General features: G+C 43.5%; 1 protein-coding gene across 1 annotated transcript; it reads left to right on the top strand.

Annotated features, from left to right (window-relative positions):
- Positions 1–5425: 5425 nt before the first annotated feature.
- Positions 5426–13209, top strand: LOC143283291 (uncharacterized). The gene is made up of 7 exons (XM_076589474.1): positions 5426–5561; positions 7841–8069; positions 8714–9711; positions 10142–10320; positions 10593–10653; positions 11669–11818; positions 12253–13209. Exons 1-7 carry the CDS (start codon positions 5531–5533, stop codon positions 12489–12491), a joined length of 1887 nt encoding a protein of 628 aa, XP_076445589.1. The 5' UTR covers positions 5426–5530; the 3' UTR covers positions 12492–13209.
- The last annotated feature ends 8046 nt before the right edge of the window (positions 13210–21255 follow it).

Here is a 21255-nt window from a genome sequence, read left to right as displayed (position 1 = left end):
ATTCAGCAAACCATTGATAAGTTTAATGAGTTTGCTGTTGGTGTCTGGTTGTGGTAGAAAAGTATCCAGATCTGTTTGATGGGTCTCTTGGAATGCTTCCAGATCTATAGCACTTGGAAGTTGATCCCAGTGCCAAAACTGTTGTCATGCCAGACAAGCGGATTCCAGTTTCTGTACGGCCTGATCTGGAGGCAGAACTTCAGTGACGAAAAAGGTCATTGCTCCTGTCAGTGAGTCCACACCCTTGGTAAGGCAAGTCATCGTGGTATAGAAGAAATAAGGTGGTTCACGAGTTTGCATTGATCTTCCAGGAGGTTCAACAAGGCGCTCAAACATTAGCACAGTTAGTATTCCCTAACAGTACTTAAAGATGCCATTCATGAATTGGGACAATCTACAGTGTTTCCCAAGGCTGACCTCGTATTGAGTTTCTGGCGTGTGAAACTTGACGAAGATTCATCTGACCAAACAACGTTCCAGACCTGTTTTGGCCGATACACTGAAGTGGCTTCGCCTTCCCATTGGCTTATCAGTGTCGTCAGATATTTCCAATACGAAACTGCTTAAAGCTTTCACTGGACTGACAGGTGTTGTATGTTTAGTTGATGATGTTGTCAATGTCATACACGGAAAGAAAACAGATCATGACAAACACCTACATGCTTTCTTGCTGTGTTGTCGTGAGAAAAACATAAAGCTTAACGAGGAGAAACTCACACTGAGATCACACACAATCACATTCATGGGTCATCGAATTTCAAAAGAAGGAATGCATACAGATCCACAAAAGATTGAAGCCATCAAAGAGTATCCAAGACCTCAGAGCATAGAGGAACTTTTTCGCTTCCTTGGGATGGTAAATTTCCCGTTAAAATTCTTGCCACAGAGGAACTTTGTCGCTTCCTTGGGATGGTAAATTTCCCGTTAAAATTCTTGCCACAGCTTACAGAAATCTTACATCTTCGGCAAAACTTTGTGAAGAAAGAGACATCATGGAACTGGTTACAATCACAAAAACAAACCTTTAAAGTGCAAGAAGGAATTTTCAGCAGCCCTGTTCTTGCATTTTATGATCCATAGTCTCACACTTGTCAATGACAAAAGTGACTTTGGTCTTGACGGTGTTCTGACACTCGGTGGAAAACCTGTTGCGTTCGTCGCAAACCACAAACTGTCGACTACAGAAAGAAATTATGCACAAATAGAAAAGGAAATGCTTGCAGCAGTATGTCATGGTCTTGAAATTTTCCATCACTACACCGTTGGGCGACATGTCAATATGATGACTGATCAAAAGCTGGCAGTATTAATCACCAGAAAACTTGTCAAAACTGAGCAACTAAACGCCTACAGTCTATTCTGTTACGCACGCATAGATACAACTATACTTTTGATTACAGACCATAAGCCAGTTGCATTGCTCGGACGGAAGAGCCTAGTATGGTCGTAACCCGCTACTAACTGTGTGTAGTATGGAACTGACCAATGGCGTATTTCGGTCAATGTAGGCATTCAGTCACGTGTAACTGTCAAAAAGTTAGAACCAAGCAATGCAACTGGCTCCAGAGGCTCCCAGGTTCCAGTTGCAGATGCTGTCTCAAGAGCACCAGTACAGACATCAGCAGACACAAAGACCAAACAAACGGTTTGTCACAAACACCATTCAAACCCCATTATCTTGCAGAAATTAAACACACATCCATACTTGTTCTTTCCATGGACACCACTGTGAAAGGCTGCCCAAACAATAAAGAAGCAATACCAGCGGACATCGTGCCTTCCTTGGATTACAAAGATGAACTGACTGTACAATAATATGTTATTATTCTCAGAAAACTGTCACGTGCTGTATAAGAGAGACAGATCAGACACGTCCGCTCCACCCGACTCAGTTCTAACACCCAGGCAGCACAAACACAGAATACAGATATTCCTCCCACACAAGTTTTATTTCTCTTTCACTCTTTATCCGAACACTTGATCAGACAAAATAATAAACAAATAACAGTGCGTCAGTTTAGACTCACGCCACCCTCTGATTTCACACACACACACACACACACACACACACACACGATACGGAACTGCAAGTAACAACACTTGTTTCATGATCTTTTAAAATAACAACAACAAAAATGCATATGCTCCTCTCCAGATTAACTGGTGTGTAGATGAGTAAAAAAAGGAAACTTTCCCTGGTTTCAGTCGGTTTCATAACTTATATTAATCATTTAAATTGCTTATATGTTGTTGTCAGCTTGTTTGGTTATTTTTTCCTCCTAGAAAGTTGAATTGCTGAGTTGGGTCATCCAATTTTGTTTGCCTCGTATGAGGCATTGAAAAGTACTGAATAACCCAAACACGTGTGTGCGTGTGAGAGTAAACTGGGTGTATTGTGAGCATATGTGTGTATGCCTGTTTAATACGCCTCAGATTATAACGTTGCAGTTGCATTGTCTATAACCAGGCTACCTTGTGGGTCATGGTTTTTTGTTGGGGTTTTTTTTTGTTTGTTGTTTGTGTTTTTTTGTTTTTTGTTTGTTTGGGTTGTTGTTGTTTTTTTTTTGGGGGGGGTTGTTTTTTTTGGGTTTTTTTTTTTTTACTCTTAGCAGTGTTTATTTCTGTGTATGCCACCGTTATTTCTTTGTATGTACATATATTGTCCCCCTTGCCCCCCAAAATAGTATTGTCATTGTGTCCGTGTCTATTTCTCTCTCTCTCTCTCTCTCTCTCTCTCTCTCTCTCTCTCTCTCTCTCTCTTTCTCCCGTGTTTCCGCTAACCCGGTCTGGTTTATTTTCAGTTTGATTTTAATATCAGTTTCCTCATAAGCGCGCTTGCAACACTGTATAATTCGGTATCATAATTCATGACACAGTCTCACTGAATCGGATTCAGAAAAGACAACTACCTGTGTAGTACCTGTGTACCTGCAGGAAATATCGGGAAATCCATCAATCTTTTATAAGTAACCCCCCCCCCCCCTCCCATGCCCCCCCCCCCCCCCCCCAAAAAAAAAAAAAAAAAAATCTTGTGTGTGCATCTTTGTATTTGTTGGTTTCATTCTGTTCATTTGTTTTATTGTTTGTCTGCTTATATAATTCTGTACAATTTGTCATATTCAGAAAGCAATGCATCAGTGCTGATGATATGACATAAAAAGAGAATTTTTCACCCATACTGTTGGCATGCGTTACAAAGGGTATGTCCACATCATATATTATATAGTCAAGTTATGTACGCATTCAACGATAGGTTATCCCAAGCGATGGCGTGACAAGTACACATTGGTGTGCGTGTGTGTGTGGAAATGTGTGTTAAACCACAGCTTGAAATGAGCATGAACTGAGTGTCCGTTTAATTATCGTGTGTCAGCGGTCATGATAACTCGTACAAATGGCAAATGCGTGTACACAAAACACTAGGTCAATTTAAATCCCGGACATACCATCACATACAGCAAACACAATAACGAGCAAGAAAATGTTGAACCACGAATCAGGTAACAGACAGACACAACATAGCAAAGAAAATGAATAAAATGCTTAAAGCAGTTAGCTTTTAGTAGTCATCCAAATTCGGGAAAAAAAAATTATTGAAGTTCACTGAAAGTCATAATCCGAAGTTGAATAATTGGATGGGATCAGAAAACTGAGAGATGTGGAATGTGTACAGTGTTTGTGTGTGTGTGTGTGTGTGTGTGTGTGTGTGTGTGTGTGTGTGTGTGTGTGTTGAACTGGTAAAGTCAATTTACAAAGTTTGATGTTACTAAATGTAGACTTATCAGTTAATCCAAACATGAACTAACCATAATCATACCGTGAAGAATAAGTTGTGTGGGGGTTTTTTTTACGACTCGTGGACACGGCAGCAAATATAAGGGTTTTCAATAGTATCTGGTTGATTCAACATATAGACTGATGTAAACACCTTTTTCATACTCAGTGATGACTATTGTGTGCACCCAGAATATGAGTCCAGTTCCTAGGAACACTGACTGCATACAATATCAATTTCAACTGATTGGAAATCTGCCCAGTTCTGCTAGAATTCGCAGATTCATTGTTTTAGAATGTACCCTCAGTAACAGTTTTCATAATTCTATATGTATTTGCTCATGGGGGTGTTTAGGAGAAATATATACAGTTTCTAAAGAAACCAGGCAGTCCTGTATTGACTTAACTGTTAGTGTTTGAATCCAAACGAATGTCTTGCATGTTGATGCCTCGTCAGAAGGAAAGTCAGTGCTGTTTTTGATGCCTGCATGTTGGGGCCAGGGGTTCCTTGGCGAAAGACTGTTCCAGTATCATATGAAATGATATACTCAAGTACTTGTGATGTCGGGTCTGTTGTCTGGATTATATCATTACCTAATGTAGTGAAAAGAACACTGAGGCACTTTGGGATCGGTGTGTGTGTGTGTGTGTGTCAGTGTGTGTGTGACAATCATTACTTTAGTTTGTTGATTTTTACGTCCCAATATAGATCGAGTTTGTATATCTACTTAATTTTGTACTCCTGTCTTCTGTCGTAGACATATCAGTTTTCACAACATAGATCAGAGTTTATATAGTTTATTTCAGTTGTAGTCCTATATTTGTCGTAGGCAGAATTACGAGGTCATCAGCATTATAGTAAGCAAGAAATGATGTTATTTTTGTCACTGGCCTATATGATCGATTGTTGTGAGTCATTCACGCCCCAACCGTTTCGGGAGATATATATATATATATATATATATATATATATATATATATATATATATATATGCCTAATATATTTGTGTGTGTGTGTCAAGGCGGTGCGCGCGCGCACGCGCGTGTGTGTGTGTGTGTATGTGTGTGCAGTCAATAGCTTGTTTGTGCACAACGTTTGATCTATTTAATTCCAATGAAGAAAGTACGTAAAATAATAACATACATCCGAAATCTCCTGTCGGTCTTGGCCAATAATTATTAATCGTCCGAACCGCGACGCTCCTTTTTTTGACAGTGGTATGACGTGATGACTAACACGCACAGAGTTCTATAATTAGAACCAGCTAATAATGTTCGCATTGTGGTCCGGTTTGGGGGTTTGGGGGGATCTGGATTCTATCCAGATAGTAGTGTGTGGTGGATCAATCACAAGGTGGGAATTCCCGTTTTCTCGGTTTATGAAGAAAAACAAACAAACAAAAAAAAAACGGCGGACAATAAGTTGCCTGCGATTTATCTTGTTCTCCTTCGTATTGACCATCACACTTCTTTATTTTATATATATATATATATATATATATATATATATATATATATATATATATATGTGTGTGTGTGTGTGTGTGTGTGTGTGTGTGTGTGTGGAGGATTCCCTGTTCTAAATAAAGCTTTGGAAAATCAAGTTACTATGTTTAGAACAACAACGCCATAGCTCTCTCGATTTCGCAACTGTCTTCATTCTACGCGACATCGAGCAGTTCGAACAGACGTTGAAGGCAGAAGACAGAGAAAATACAAAATCTAGTCAGAACAATCTGAATCGACAGTGATAATCATGGTTGCGGAGACATATTCCAAGCAAAGTCGTGAGTACATGTTCGTTTACAGTCACCGTCATCAATTGTTTTCCATTCATGTGTGAGGCAGATCAGTCGAGGTCTAAATGAAGGGTATGGTAACAATGATTTTATGCACTGAATTAAGTAGTTGTGGGAGAAGTAGTCGTAGTATTTTGTAGCAATGGCAGCTGGGTAGTGTGAACTGGTCATTTTTTCTTTCATTTGATTTGTTTTTTAATTAATCGAAGATGGTGATGTTGCTTATATCTCTTTCTCTCTCAGTCCCCCTCTAGGGGCTGTGGCCTTTAGTGAAGTAAACCATCTCAATCTCAATCTCTCTCTTTTTGTATATATATATATATATATATGTGTGTGTGTGTGTGTGTGTGTGTGTGCGGCAGAACTCTCTCTCTCTCTCTCTCTCTCTCTCTCTCTCTCTCTCTCTCTCTCTAATTGACTCTCTAACAGTGTGTGTGTGTGTGTGTGAGTTCTTTTTTTTTCTTTTTTTTTTAATTAATAGTTTGGATTTTTTTCTCCTCTGTTATGTATCTCTAACACCATGCTTGCATTTTACCGTATAGCCGGACATAGTTGTGTCGTGTAGACCCTATTTAGGGCGGGGACTGGATGTAAAAAAGCACACCAGTGCTTATCTATTATCCTCGAAATAAAGAATTTTATCTTATCTTGTCTTGTCTTCTCTCTCTCTCTCTCTCTCTCTCTCTCTCTCTCTCTCTCTCTCTCTCTCCGGCTCTCTCTCTCTGCTTTTGATTCCTGGATGTATTTCAAAATTTGAAAACGAAGATCAAATCGGTGAACGGAGAGCAGAGAGGACAGAAAGTGAACATCGAAGGAATGATCGAGTCCACACACACACACACACACACACACACACACACACACACACACACACACACACACACCGTCACACACACACACACACACACACACATGTGCACACACACACACACACACACACACACACACACACACACACATATATATATATATATATATATATATATATATATATATATATATATATAATCAATCGTGGACAGCGTATATGCGGAACATCAAAATTCTTTCAGATCCAGATGTTCGTTTCATATCTATAACGTCAGAAAGCATGTAGAGGGGAGTTAAATAGACGTGACTCTCGTGGACTAATAAGTCTGTACAGGCGTGGTCAGTCCCATATTCTGAGGGAACTGAAACCACAAACCGTAATGTCATTATTCAGTTTTTTGCATTATACGGGAATTCAGTACGTGTATCATAATTTTTCCTTCTAACTAGCTCTGCTTTCTGAATTAATTATTGTTTCGTTTAAAGGGGAGACTAAAAAATTAATGCGTTTTCCTTTGAACGAAAGACAGGAATTACCGACAGCATTCAACGTAGGAATATCGGGTTTTCCCGATCTGTTGGATGGGGCAAAGGGTTTGGGGGAGATTGATCGAGTTGACTGGTCTCAAGTGCTTGCTAATTTGGGCGCCTTTACGTGTCCTGACAAGGCACGCTAGTTGAGAATTGAACATATGCTCGGAGCACTGATATACATATGTACATGTGCGTGTGTTTGTTCGATCAGTTATAACAGGTAAGTACAGGTGTGACGAGTGTATGAGCACACTGGCACAAACAAGAATCAATGTTTTTTGGGGGTTTTTTGTTGTTGTTTTTATCCAGTTGAGGCATCAGTGAAGGATAAACAGTATACAGCAACGTATGCGTTTCTTAAGAAATGGCAAACATAAACCCTCGACTGAGCATATTCCAGCTTTAAAAAAAATAATAATAATAAAATAACTGTCATTCGTTGTGACATGAAATAAGTGATGAAATAAAGGAAAGGATATGCCACATATTTCCCTTCTTTTCCAACACATACACGTACACTACCATCACAACACCACACCAAACTAAACCACACAAACTGCCATCATAGCCGAGTATATGCAGTGGTTGTACTGGCAGTAAAAGAATGATGGCAAATCATGAGACAAAATAATATTATAATAATGACGTTAACGACGACAACAGATGGTAAAACCTTACAGGAAGTACTTGTATCATCATTAAAGGAGGAAGGTGGGGGCAAGGGGATTTGTGTATGGGGTGGTGGGGGGGGGGGGGCGGGGTGTGTGCGGGTGGGTTGACCAGGAAGATAGGGTGTATGAATGGCCGGGCATCTAAAACTTGCCTTGGGGCAGAAAAACAAAATGTGAACATCCTCTAATTAACCAATCCGAGTGACTCATGCTAACGAATTTTTGGAATCATTTTTTCGCTTGTCGTTTCAGTTCCGGGTATGGGCAGCAAGGACAACGGAAAGACGTCACCATCGCCTTCCAGCGCGAGTCAGGGACGCGGTGAACCTCAAAACGGCCGTCACCATGACGACATGTGCAACGAGAAAAGCCGACTGGCTAGTTTCGCCATGTACGCTTTGATACCGACATCTGGGGTGTGGGTCACCAAGCTGGCCGAAGCAGGCTTCTATTGCACAGATAACAGCTGTCCTGTGCTGAGGTACCGAGTTTTAAACTATCTGGGAGGGGGGATGGTATGACAGAGAGAGAGAGAGAGAGAGAGAGAGAGTTTAGTTGTAGATTGGGTTACTTAGTGCTGGTACTATCGCCGCCAGGTTTGGTAACTGTTTCTGGGTATTTAAATAAAAAATAATAATTAAAAAAACCGCCAGTAGGGAAAATGCTATTATCTCCAGTCTTTGTTATATTCTTCCATTCCACCGTACTACCTTGTTTGTTTATGATTATCATTTCTAGTCCTACTAAATCTAGTTCGAAACTAAAGGGTCAATTGTTGATATGAGTCATATTTTTTCTCAGCAGTTACTCTGACATTTACAACTTAAGAATATAGAATTCTCTGGCTCAGTAGTAAATTGTTTAAACGTCGATGAATGTACTAAACACTAAGTCGTTCCATTGTGCTTTTAGTATTTACTAATGCCGTTCTCCTGACATGCGATGTTGAGAACCGGAATGACAAAACTGTTGAGAGTGGGATACGTCTGTTGCTGGTTTTGTTGGTGTTTTTGTTTTGTTTTGTTTTGTTTGTTTTGTTGTTGTTGTTGTTGTTTTTTGTTTGTTTGTTTATTTGTATTACATTGATCCGAAACTGAAACGTGCATTTGGTGTGTTCTCTCGCAGATGCGCTTTCTGCACAGTCGAAGTGGAGGTGGACAAGTTCAGAAAGAGAACGCCTTGGGAGGTGCACCGCGCCCTGTCCCCTTCCTGCCCTCTGGTGAGGGGGGAAGCCCCCAACATGTCCATGGAAGAGGAAAGACGGACGATATACCTTCAGTACACACGGGGCATGTTTGCCACCGCGGAGCCCGCCTCTCTCCGTGCCGCAGGTCTGACGCATCCACAGGAAAAAAGTACGGGCGTTCACCATAAAGGGTCTGGGGCAACCGTAAGTCATCCGAACGATCCACCACCGTCTCAGATGATCACATCTGGTGGACAATCTGACACTGTTTCGGTGACACACGCTCAACCTCACCGCTTAGCATCAGCGACGGCATCTGCCGTTTCCGGTACGACCACATCGGAGGGGGACAGACACAGCTCGGGATCCCCCAGGCTGTACTCTTCCACGATGAACTCCGGTGGGGCTCAGTCTGCCGTCTTTCCACCCATTCCTTCCACATCTGCCCTCGTTCCATCCACCGGAACAGAAACACGGAGGAGGACTACATTAGACGAACCCTCAACCTCAGCACAACCATCAGAACAGTCCAGCCCACAGGCTCTGGGAAGTGGGGTACCACACCAACAGGAATCCAGGACTTCTGAACATACAAGGGCACAGACTGCCGCTACGAATTCCAGCTCACCTCGGTACTCGGCGCCCTCGGCGACGTACCAGACAGCGCGACCTGCTGAGAGGACTGAGGCAGGGGCAGGTCTCGGCACGGGCACAGCAGCAACGGCTACAGCTTCACATCCCTCTTCTCAGTCTGCGTCGACAAACGGCGAATCTGGACGTGAAACGGTGACCTATGCCCAGCTGGGAATTTACACCCAGGAGCCTAAGCGGCCTGACTTCGCCATAACCAGTTCACGTGTGAACTCGTTCACCAACTGGCCTCACTGCGCTTCTCACTCACCGGAAGATATGGCTGAGGCTGGGTTTTATTTTGTTGGTGAGTTCGTTTGTAAAATGGGTTGGATGGTTGTTTCTTGTATCAGTGTGGTAATTCTAATGATCATGAAGGAACGAAAACTGAGACCAAAAAATTCTTCTCTGTTATCCTTATTCCTTACATTGTTCTACACTTTGCTAGCGCATGCGCGAACCTCATATTGAGTCAGAGGCGTAGTGTGTGTGTGTGTGTGTGTGTGTGTGTGTGTGTGTGTGTGTTTTCCTCCATTCGTTTTGTGAGTGTGTGTGATGTATGAGTATGTATGGGGAGGGCGGGGGTGATGTGTACGTGAAGAAATCCTGTGCTGACCACGCAGAGGGTACTCGAAACGTTTACGTGATGACAGAGCAGTATCACAATGATGGTGTGGAGCCGATGGCAAGTTTCAACTTTTTTTTTTTTTTTTTTTTTTTTTCCATCTGTATTTCAGGTACGGATGATCTTGTGCGCTGCTTCTACTGCAAAGGGGGATTGAAGTCATGGTCCAAGTCACTGCGACCCTGGGTGGAGCACGCGCGATTCTACCCACGCTGTCCTTTTGTGGGTCAGGTCAAGGGTCAAGAGTTCATTGAGGCTGTGCAGCATCTCCAAGAGAGACGGCTTGAGGACGTACGTTTTCTGTTTTTCATTTTTAGTTTGTCTTCTCTCTCTCTCTCTCTCTCTCTCTCTCTGTGTGTGTGTGTGTGTGTGTGTGTGACAGAGAGAGAGGGGGGGAGGAGGGGGATACGAATATATTGAGGACGACAGTCCCCGCACCATCAACCCCCCATAAGATATTTATTAAACCTGCTTCTCTTTGTTTGTTTGTTTGTTTGTTTTTTGTCGTCGTTGTTTTTTTTTTTTTTTATTCTTTGTAATACCTTGCTATTATATTGTTTCAGATTTCGGAAGCTGAGATCGAAAAAGAAATGAAAAAGAGACATTCTGTTTCGTCTAGAAAAGGTTAGTAGAAGTTGCGGTAATAATAGAACTGTTGTGGTAGTACCATTGATTAAAAACAGCAGCAGCAGCAGTTGCAGTTTCAGCAACGGTAGTGGTAGTTGTCGTCGTCGTAGCAGTAGTCAGTAAGGGTAGGAGTATCAGCAGAAGTGAAACGGCTTTGGCATCTTTTTTCCCCGAGTCTTCTTTTTCACCGACGTTCGCCCGTTAGCCATTCAATTAATTTACAACAGAAACTGAATTTACAAGTTCATTACCTTTCATTCACTTTACACTTAAAATGTACAATGTATTTATAGTCTCTTAATTTAATTTCCAGTCAAACTGTAAGTTCATAAACCCTGAATTATATCAGTGCTCACCAGTAACTCATTCATCTAATTTGGTACAGCTAAACGTTTACTACAAGTTCAGTATTTTGACAACTAGGCCTACATGAACGATGTTCTTTCAGATGGAATTATATGAAATCGGCATTTATTTTTAAAATTGTAATCTTGCAGTATGAATGTTTTAAACACTAATTTTAGAATCTTCGTTTTTGTTTTTCTCTCAAAAGCATGGTTTCTCTTTGGAACTCCCAAGCAGCCACAATTGCTGATGTTCCATGCTTGGCATCCTTTAAGAAGGAGCTCATTCTGATTTACTATTCTCTCCCCACAAGTTGAGTCTACGAAAGTTGGGGCTCCGGTCTACCGGTTGAGGCTTATCCCCAGGGACCGGCTATGGTAGCCGGATTGGCCGAATCAGTGGAGACGTGAAAAACTCGTGGTCTCTTTTTCTCCCTTTTCCTGTGCATCTACTAAACCAATTTATTTTCAGGTTTGATTTATTTTCAGTTTCCTCATAAGCGTGCTTGCAACGCTGTAGGCCTATACTTATCAAAATTGATGGCACAGTGTTATTAGTTCAGATTCGGGTGAATGTCAAGCTTTGTGACTTAGCCTACTTTTGCTTTGAGTCATGTTGCAGTACTTTATAATAGTTGCCTCAAACCCACTCTCTCACTGATGTCCAGAAATGGCGCCAGGAAACGGGGACATGGAAGAAGAGGCAGGAAATGTATCGGAAGCAGGATCAGAAGACGGAGCAAGAGGTGGCACTGCCATGGCAGCGGATAAAGATGACGATCAAAACGACAGCACTCATCTGAAAAAGGCTGCTGATGGTAAGGTCTCATGTTTGTGTCCCACTGTCTGTGAATGAATAGGTCTCTTGTTTGTATACACTGTCTGTGAAGGAATAGGTCTCTTGTTTGTATACAGTCTGTGAATTAATGTTTATGTAACCTTACGTTTTTGATCAAGATTGCCTTTCTCTCGATGATGATGTGACATATTAAACTATTTTAGATATGATATAGATAAAAATCTCCCATTTACTATAGAACACGTCTTATGTCACTCGTTTGGTCGGTGGGAGCATCAGAAATCCTTCTGGCTCTCAGAAAGTTGACTGAATGGATGTAAATATAGTTTTTCAATATGTATGGCAAACTCTACAGTGATGGCAAGGTCTACATTAATCAAATGTCAAAAGTTCTTATGATGAAAATGTGCAGCTTGTTGCTTGTGTTCTCTTACAAAAATCTTTCTATTTCAGAACTGGAAAGCAAGAACCATGCAATAATAAACGAGAGGATTTGCAAGATTTGTCAAGTTCACAGCGTCGGTATTCTGTTCCTGCCATGCGGCCATCTTGTTTCCTGTTCCCAGTGTGCGCCTGCTCTTCGCACATGCGCCATATGTCGGCAGAGGGTGAAAGGTCGCGTAAGAGTGCTGAGCGATACCAACAACGAGCAAGAGGAGACAGAATCTGAGCAAGAGGTGTCGAATGCTTGAAATGCTGAACTTTTTTTGGGGGGGGGGAGGGGGGGGCGGGGCAAAGAGCTTGAGATCTAGAGCGCATTTATGATAGTCAGTCGTGTCCGACTATGACCATCAGAACCATCAGACCATCAGAGGAGGCAACTGCTGTTCCGACTATCTGGGCTAGAATTTGATTATAGTGGAGAGTGTCTTGCCCAAGTTACATCCCCACTCTCTCAGCCAAGAGGGTTTTAGGACAGTCGGCGTTGGGATGGTTCCCAAAGGCCAACCTGCCCCCAAGGCTGCAGCACTAAGAGCCAGTGCAATTTTGCCTCCTAGTTTGAGAGTCAGAGTCCTTCACAAAAGTCTAAGCTGTAAATGATTTCCCATTGACTGGAGAAACCATTGATAATACAGCTCTCACTTTGCTGTTGGCCCAAATGTAAACTTATGTCAATCTGTGATATTCGCCGCGCATACCGACACAGCAAATACACAGGTTGATCGCACAACCTGCCTACTAGTCAGTGGTGAAAAGCTGGTGGCGAAACGCGCTAACAATCGAAAACGAAAAGTGCGGGTGTTTTGTTTCGTGCTGCTTTCCAAAATTTCCCACTGCTAACGTTGTACTGTCTCTTTTCCAATGTTTATAATTATGATGTCTTGGTAGGCGACTGGTTAAGTGTCGTGGGAAATTTATCATCTTGTGTTATTTAGATGCTGTTGTACTACGTGGCGTCACTGATGCAAATCATATCGTTTATACAAAGCAAACAGGGACTGCAAAGCAGATGATGTAACATAACCGTTGCGCATAGTTAGTCAAAGACGTGACAGTGTATACCGGCTATCATGAATTACCTTGGGCTTTCAGTTATACTTTATTTTTTATTTTCATGATTTTTTTTTTTTTTTTTTTTTACAATGTCAGTGTATGAATTACTGGAATGATCTGTCCAGTCCGAGCCGTTTGCGTTTTTTAGCATTCTATCTTAATCTGTCAATATTTATCAGAAATCTCTTATGTATGTCTTTGATTTGTTGACCGGCTTGTCGTGTATTTGAATTTCAGTATGAGTGTATGGAAATAAGTTAATATTTTGTCACTTTCGACTCAATGTGTCAGTTTGTATGGAGAGAGAGAGAGAGCAAATCCCAAGTCAAACCTATCATTTGATTAAATGGATTGAAAATGAAGTGACTATTCGACATTTCCTCAACATTTATTTGCAGTAAATGAATTCATTGTTGTGGCTTTATTCTTTGTGATAAACAGCTTCATTCGAAGCAATCGCTTGTTTCAGACTTTTCAAAAAGGAACATTAAAAGAGAGCTGTACTGTGGAAAGAAATGAGTGTCTGTTAAAACATCTTGCTGTGAAAATGTACACGTGCATGTTTGTGATTGTCATGGATGTGATTCTGTGTGTTCTTCACACACACACACACACACACGCGCGCGCGCGCGCGCGCGCGCGCACACACACACACACGCACGCACGCACACACACACACACACACACACACGGTGCTGGGACATTAATGCACGCATACACACACGTGTGCGCACACAAACATATACACAGCAATACCAAAATTTATATAATCAAACCAACTGAGCACAGGACTGCATGTTCATCACACACACACACACACACACACACACACACACACTGCTCACACAGATAACCAAACAAATCCATACGAAATAAGCACAGCACAACACTGCACGTTCATTACACAACCACACATTCACACACACACACACACACACACACACACACACACAAAGCACGTGCATACACACACACACACACACACACACACACAGTAACACTTGCACAGACCCAAACCAACTATAAGCACAGCACTCTACCTTCATTACATGGCCACACACACACGCACACTGACACACGAACAAAGGTGGGTGCATAAACATACACGCATGCGCCAGACCAACTTAAGCTCAGCACAGCACCGCACATTCATTACACAGCCGCACACAACAGACCCTGCTCCATTTTTAAGAGCTCTGCGCATTGTTGGTTTGGAGATTGTGCCAGTATTCATTCGACTGGTAATGGCTTGAGCCATGGCTGCAGTTCATGATAATTGTTTCGTGATCGACGGGCGCAATAGCCGAGTGGTTAAAGCGTTGCACTGTCAATCTGAGGGTCCCGGGTTCGAATCACGGCGACGGCGCTTGGTGGGTAAAGGGTGAGATTTTTACGATCTCCCAGGTCAACATATGTGCAGACCTGCTAGTGCCTGAACCCCCTTCGTGTGTATATGCAAGCAGAAGATCAAATACGCACGTTAAAGATCCTGTAATCCATGTCAGCGTTCGGTGGGTTATGGAAACAAGAACATACCCAGCATGCACACCCCCGAAAACGGAGTATGGCTGCCTACATGGCGGGGTAAAAACGGTCATACACGTAAAAGCCCACTCGTGTGCATACGAGTGAACGCAGAAGAAGAAGAAGAAGTGTCGTGATTAACCCCGCAAAATTTCCACATACATAAGCACATCAATGTGCACACGTCATGACAATACTTGAGGCAACCTATCATTCAGTATGTGTAGTGGTTATGCCAGTTATTAATGCATTCTTTATGGATGAATATTACTCTTTTCAGTCATAATGTCTGTATATAATTACTTCCTGAATAAATAATGAGCCATAACAAAATTTCTAACAGCTGCAGTGAACGTTATTTCTGAACCTTTAGCATATCTCTTTCATTGTTCATTATGACAAATTTCCCTTTAAACGCAAAAATATCACTTATTTTCCTGTTGTATCAGCAAAGTGTCATGGAGAAGAATGTGTTTAAGAACATGTCTTTAGAGTACTTTATCGATGACAACCTTCTAACGGCAGAATGTCTAGAAGTTAGGGATACAGAAAGACCCCTGGCATTTCACGGGCGGCCCCCCCGAGATCTAATGGAGTTGTCAAGTCCCCTGGTTAGATGAAGTTGCTGGTCTGAGCCAGTAGATCCATCCTGAACTTGACCCCTGTTAGAAATTTGCTGACCGCCGAGGAAATTTGTTGGGCGACATATTCCCCCACCCCCCTCACCCCAGCTCACACTCTGAGGTCTTCGGGTTTACAAACGGCCGCATGTAAAGCTGTAAAAACCTAGCCCTGGGTCTTGTGGAAGCACCAAGCTCTGTGATTGCCCCCATGTGGTGGAGTTATCTTCTCCTGCTGTGCCACATCCTGTTCCTGCCTGCTGGATGACTTTCGAAGTGAGAAGGGGAGATCAGGGGAGGGAGCGGCCATCCACCCAGGGTAGTGTGTGCCCCATCTCCAGCACTCAGTCAGACAATCCAGTTGTTTCTCGTCACAGTCTGCGAGCAGTGCACATGTTTAGAGGCTGTTTACCACTGGGGACTGAGCAACTGTTTCTCAAGGAGGCGTGACTGCGTTTTGACAAGTCCATACACACACACACACACACACACACACACACACACACACACACACACACACACACACACACACACACACACACACACACACACACACACACACACACACACACACACACACACGCTACACCACATCTTAAGCAGATGCCTGACCAGCAGCATGACCTAACGTACATTTACATTGAGTGCATGCTATTTATATATGCATATCTACCAGAGTGGATTTCTTCTACATAATTTTTCCAGAGACAACACTGATGCTGTCATGGGGTTTTTTTTGAGTGCAAAGTATATGCTACACACAGGGACCTTAGTTTATCATCTCATCGGAATGACTAGACGCTCAGTTTGATTTTCCAGTTGAATTTGGGAGGGCAAGACTGGGATTTGAACCCAGACCCTAACGGACAGAGTATATTGGCATATAAGCCTCTTAACCAATCTGCTACCATCCTTCTGACTGACTGGAGGTGCTGGACTGAAGCCTATTCACTTTGGCTTGCCTCCCTTGAGGATGTGAGAGATGGGGTCTTCCGCATCTCGATGGGCGGGATGTTGTGGCCTCCTTGACCCAATAATATTGGTCATGCTGTGGCTGTTTTGGTCTTGGAGCAGGGGATGCTTATCATTATAGCTCTGAGCAGGAATGGTGCTACCCGACTGATTGATTGATTGATGTGGATACTTATATAGCGCCTATCCTCGGTCAGAGACCAAGCTCTAAGCGCTTTACATACACGGGGACATTTGTACCACAGGCTGCCTACCTGGGTAGAGCCGACTGACGGCTGCCACTGGGCGCTCATCATTCGTTTCCTGTGTCATTCAATCAGATTTCAGACGCACACGCATACACACTCAGACAGACATGTAACATTTTACGTGTATGATCGTTTTTATTTATTTACCCCGCCATGTAGGCAGCCATACTCCGCTTTCGGGGGCGTGCATGCTGGGTATGTTCTTGTTTCCATAACCCACCGAACGCAACCGAATGCTACCTCCCTGTTGGTCTTTGCTTTGTTCTTTGTTCATTGCATTCTTTGGTATGTAAACTGGTATAGTGTGTTTGTGTGTGTGTCAAGTCAATATTTTATTTCATGATGGTAAATTGAATAAGCAACAATTGCTTTTTTTTTTTTTTTTTTTTTTTACGTCAAACCATCAATGAAAAAACAAAGAACAAGAAAGGCAAGGCCTTCAAGACTCACTTGTAATACACTTAAAAAAAATAAAATCTAATCGTTAAAATGTGTTCTGTATTTGTTATTATAAAGCTTCGGGTTAAAAAAAAAAAAAAAAAAAAAAAAAAAAAAGTCCTGACGGCAGATTCGAACCCCGCATGTTCGGGTGAGAAGAAAATGTCTTACCCAATACAGTATCGTGGCGCCTTAACTGACGTTCAAAAATTTAATATTTAAACATGCCTTTTTAAAGGGCGATAAATTGATTGCGGTATTCGCAGTGAGAACGCTGTTTAAATCATATTATTCTGGTGTATCTTGGGCATTCAAAAAATCTTTAAGGGCAATTAAAAATTCTTTTTAAGTCCGTGATAAAGGAGACGTGGCTATCACCGCAATCACACTGCAACATTTAGCCGTTTTCTCTGGATCTAGATAGATGTACAAGTTTAGTTACACCTGTCTGTCTGTTTCTCTGTCTGTCTGTGTGTGCATGATTATTATGTGTGCGTTTCTCTCTGTGTGTGTCTGCATGTGGTTCAACAACCTTTATTAATTTGTTTCATCGATTTGTCAAATTAAACAACTTCCCATTTTGTGGGGGGAGGTCTTTGGTCGAATGCATAGCATGCAAGAAAGACAACCACGTCATCACTATAAAGAAAGGAATATTGCTGTTATGTCCCCTATATGTATGTATGTATGTATGCATGTATGCATCAGTGTATGCATGCATGCATGTGTGTATACATGTGTGTGTGTGTGTGTGTGTGTGTGTGTGTGTGTGTGTGTGTGTGTGTGTGTGTGTGTGTGTGTGTGTGTGTGGTTTCAAATATATGCAATTTTAAAAATATTTGCTGGATTAAAAAAAAAAACCCATTGTTATGCAATACCTAATTGTCTTACCACGCGCGCGCGTGTGTGTGTATGTGTGGTTCATTTTAGTTTTTTCGTCAGCTACTGCGAGTTCCTATTTGACTTGTTTTAATGTATTTCACGGTGCGCGTGTTCATTTTGTTATTGTTGGTGGTGGTGTTTTCAACGAGCCTGTGACTGCTCATGTCCAGTGATGGAACACACACACACACACACACACACACACACACACACACACACACACACACACACACACACACACACACAGAGGAAAGAGTGAAGATTGATTTTTTCCGATCATCCACGTCAACGGATGTGCAGACTGCTATCATAGCAATGGCATTATTATTGTTATTATCACTCTTATCATCATCATCATCACCGTCATCATCATCATCGTCATCATCATCATCATCATCATCATCATCGTCATCGTCTTCGTCATCATCATCATCATCATTATCATTCTTCTTCTTCTTCTTCTTCTTATTATTATTATTATTATTATTATTATTATTATTATTATTATCATTGTTGTTGTTGTTGTTATCCTTGATATATCTGCTACTGGTAACCTGGATTCTAGTACTACCTGTCACAGGGTCGAATTGCTGGCGACTAAACCAGCACCCCCACCAGTCCTCTCAGGAGGATGGTGAGGAGGGTGGCTAGACACCCTGGTGGAAATAAATGACCCATCAAAGGGCGCCAGCTCTGGAGAGCTACCTGCGGCCACCTAGCTAAGGGAGTAAACCCTGACAGAAAATCCGGTGTGGGGCCCCTAAGGCGGTTGGATGGCAAACTTTGTCACTTTCCGGCAGCTCCTGCGGCCGCGTTGGCACCAAAACGTAACAGCCTTGCTGTTCCTTTGGATCTGTCAGCGAGGTGGAGAGGGTGGACAAGCTGCATGGGCAACAGCCTGTCTTCCATATTACATTGCCCAGGCTTATATCCGTCCATCCATCCACAAACACCTGGTCGGATATACTCTATCCATGGTCAGCCATGACCGAAGGAGGCCTACCATATTATACTATCCTTGTTCTCCTCCTCCTAATTATTATTATTGTTATCATCATTATTATTATTATTATGTTACTTTGTTGTTGATATTGTTGTTGGTGTTATGGTTACTATCATTAATGTGATGCTGCTGCTGAGTAGTAGTAGTAGTAGTAGTAGTATCATTATTATCATTCAGCTACCAAGGTAACAGAGAGCGAACATGAACGTGAGTGAATGATCAAGGAGTCGTAACTGTACGTTGTGTTTCAGTGAAGTATCGCTCGTCCGCCCTCAAGTAGCGGACACCCACCCAGGCCACACATGCAGTTTTCATTCAAGGAAGTAGCATGACCTCACTCTCGAGACATCGTCACTCGCTGTCATGTTGCTGCTGCGCCGGGTGACCGCAGCTGATGAACAGCCTCAGGTGCACGCGCGGTGTGCTTGAGAGACTGTGTGTTACACATTAGCCTTTTGCCCCTTTTTTTCTCCGCGTTGTTTTTTTTTTTTTTTTTTTTTTTTTTTTTTTACAGCCGGGATGCGGGAGGGGAGGGGGGTGAGTGGATGGGTTGACTAATTCTATGAGGGAATGTGACCAGAGTGAACAATCTGGGAGGCGGGGGGGGGCGAGGGGGGGGGGGCGTGGAGGGGGCGGGGAGGGCGGGGGTTATATGACCAGAGTGAACAATCTGGGGGTGGAGTAGGGGTGGGGTGGGGTGGGGTCGGTGGGTGGGGTTATGTGACCAGAGTCAACAATCTGGTGTTGGAGTAGGGGTGGGGTGGCGGGGGGGTCGGAGGTGGGGGGGGGGGGGTTATGTGACCAGAGTCGGGTGGGGTGGGGTCGGGGTGTGGGGTTATGTGACCAGAGTCAACAATCTGGAGGTGGAGTAGGGGTGGGGTCGGGGGGTGGGGGTATGTGACCAGAGTCAACAATCTAGGGGTGGGGTAGGGGTGGGGTGGGGTGGGGTGGGGTGGGGTCGGAGGTGGGGGTATGCGACCAGAGTCAACAATCTGGGGGTGGGGTAGGGGTGGGGTGGGGTCGGGGGGTGGGGGTATGTGACCAGAGTCAACAATCTGGGGGTGGGGTAGGGGTGGGGTGGGGTCGGGGGGTGGGGGTATGTGACCAGAGTCAACAATCTGGGGGTGGAGTAGGGGTGGGGTGGGGTCGGGGGGTGGGGGTATGTGACCAGAGTCAACAATCTGGGGGTGGGGTAGGGGTGGTGTGGGGTGGGGTGGGGTCGGGGGATGGGGGTATGTGACCAGAGTCAACAATCTGGGGGTGGGGTAGGGGTGGTGTGGGGTGGGGTGGGGTCGGGGGGTGGGGGTATGTGACCAGAGTCAACAATCTGGGGGTGGGCTAGGGGTGGGGTGGGGTGGGGGGTGGGGGTATGTGACCAGAGTCAACAATCTGGGGGTGGGCTAGGGGTGGGGTGGGGTCGGGGGGGGGGGGGGGGGTATGTGACCAGAAATGAACAGTCGGGGTGGGTGGGGGGTGGGTGAGTTCGGGGGTTGGGGAGGGGGGAGGGGTATGTGACGAGATTGAACAATCTGGAGAGGGGTCGGGGGTGGGGGGGGGGGGGGTAGGGGGCGGGGGTATATGACCAGATTGAACAATCTGGGGGTGTGGGGTGGGGTCGGGGAGTGAGATGGGGCTATGTGACCAGACTGAACAATCTGGAGGGGTTAGTGGGGGCGGGGTGGGTGGGGGGGAGGTGGGGGTATGTGAGCGGACTGAACAATCTAGGGGTGGTGTGGTGGGGTGGGGTCTGTGTACAGAAATGAACAATCTCTCTCTCTCTCTCTCTCTCTCTCTCTCTCTCTCTCTCTCTCTCTCTCTCTCTCTCTCTCTCTCTCTCTCTCTCTCTCTTCGTTTTCTTTTACATTCCTTTTCGCACGATAAATCACATATGTGCGCACTCGACAGGACTGACTTTACTCCTGACAGATGGTAATTAAAAAAAAAAAAAAATTAAAAAAAATAAAAAAAACAGACGGCATAAAACAAAAACTAGACACCAGATGCGAATAAAAGAATCTAATTATGAGAAACAAGCTGGGCTGCGCGTGACTCTTGTCACTGGTCCGTTTTCTGCCAGCGTTGCAACAACTGCTGGTGTATTCAACTAAACTCAAATCCGCAGTCACATGCACTTTAGCAAGAGAGAGAGGAAAAAAAAAAAAAAAACCCACTTCGCAATAGTTTCTTTGACTATAAACAGAACAAACGATTAACAATGGTGTTCCCGAGTTGTTCGGTAAGTCTGCACTTTTTTTTTCTTTCTTTTTTTCTGTTT

Source organism: Babylonia areolata, chromosome 6 (genome assembly GCF_041734735.1).
Source record: "Babylonia areolata isolate BAREFJ2019XMU chromosome 6, ASM4173473v1, whole genome shotgun sequence".
Classification (NCBI taxonomy): domain Eukaryota; kingdom Metazoa; phylum Mollusca; class Gastropoda; order Neogastropoda; family Buccinidae; genus Babylonia; species Babylonia areolata.
Note: the sequence above shows the minus strand (reverse complement) of the source record. Positions and strands in the feature narration are given on the sequence as shown.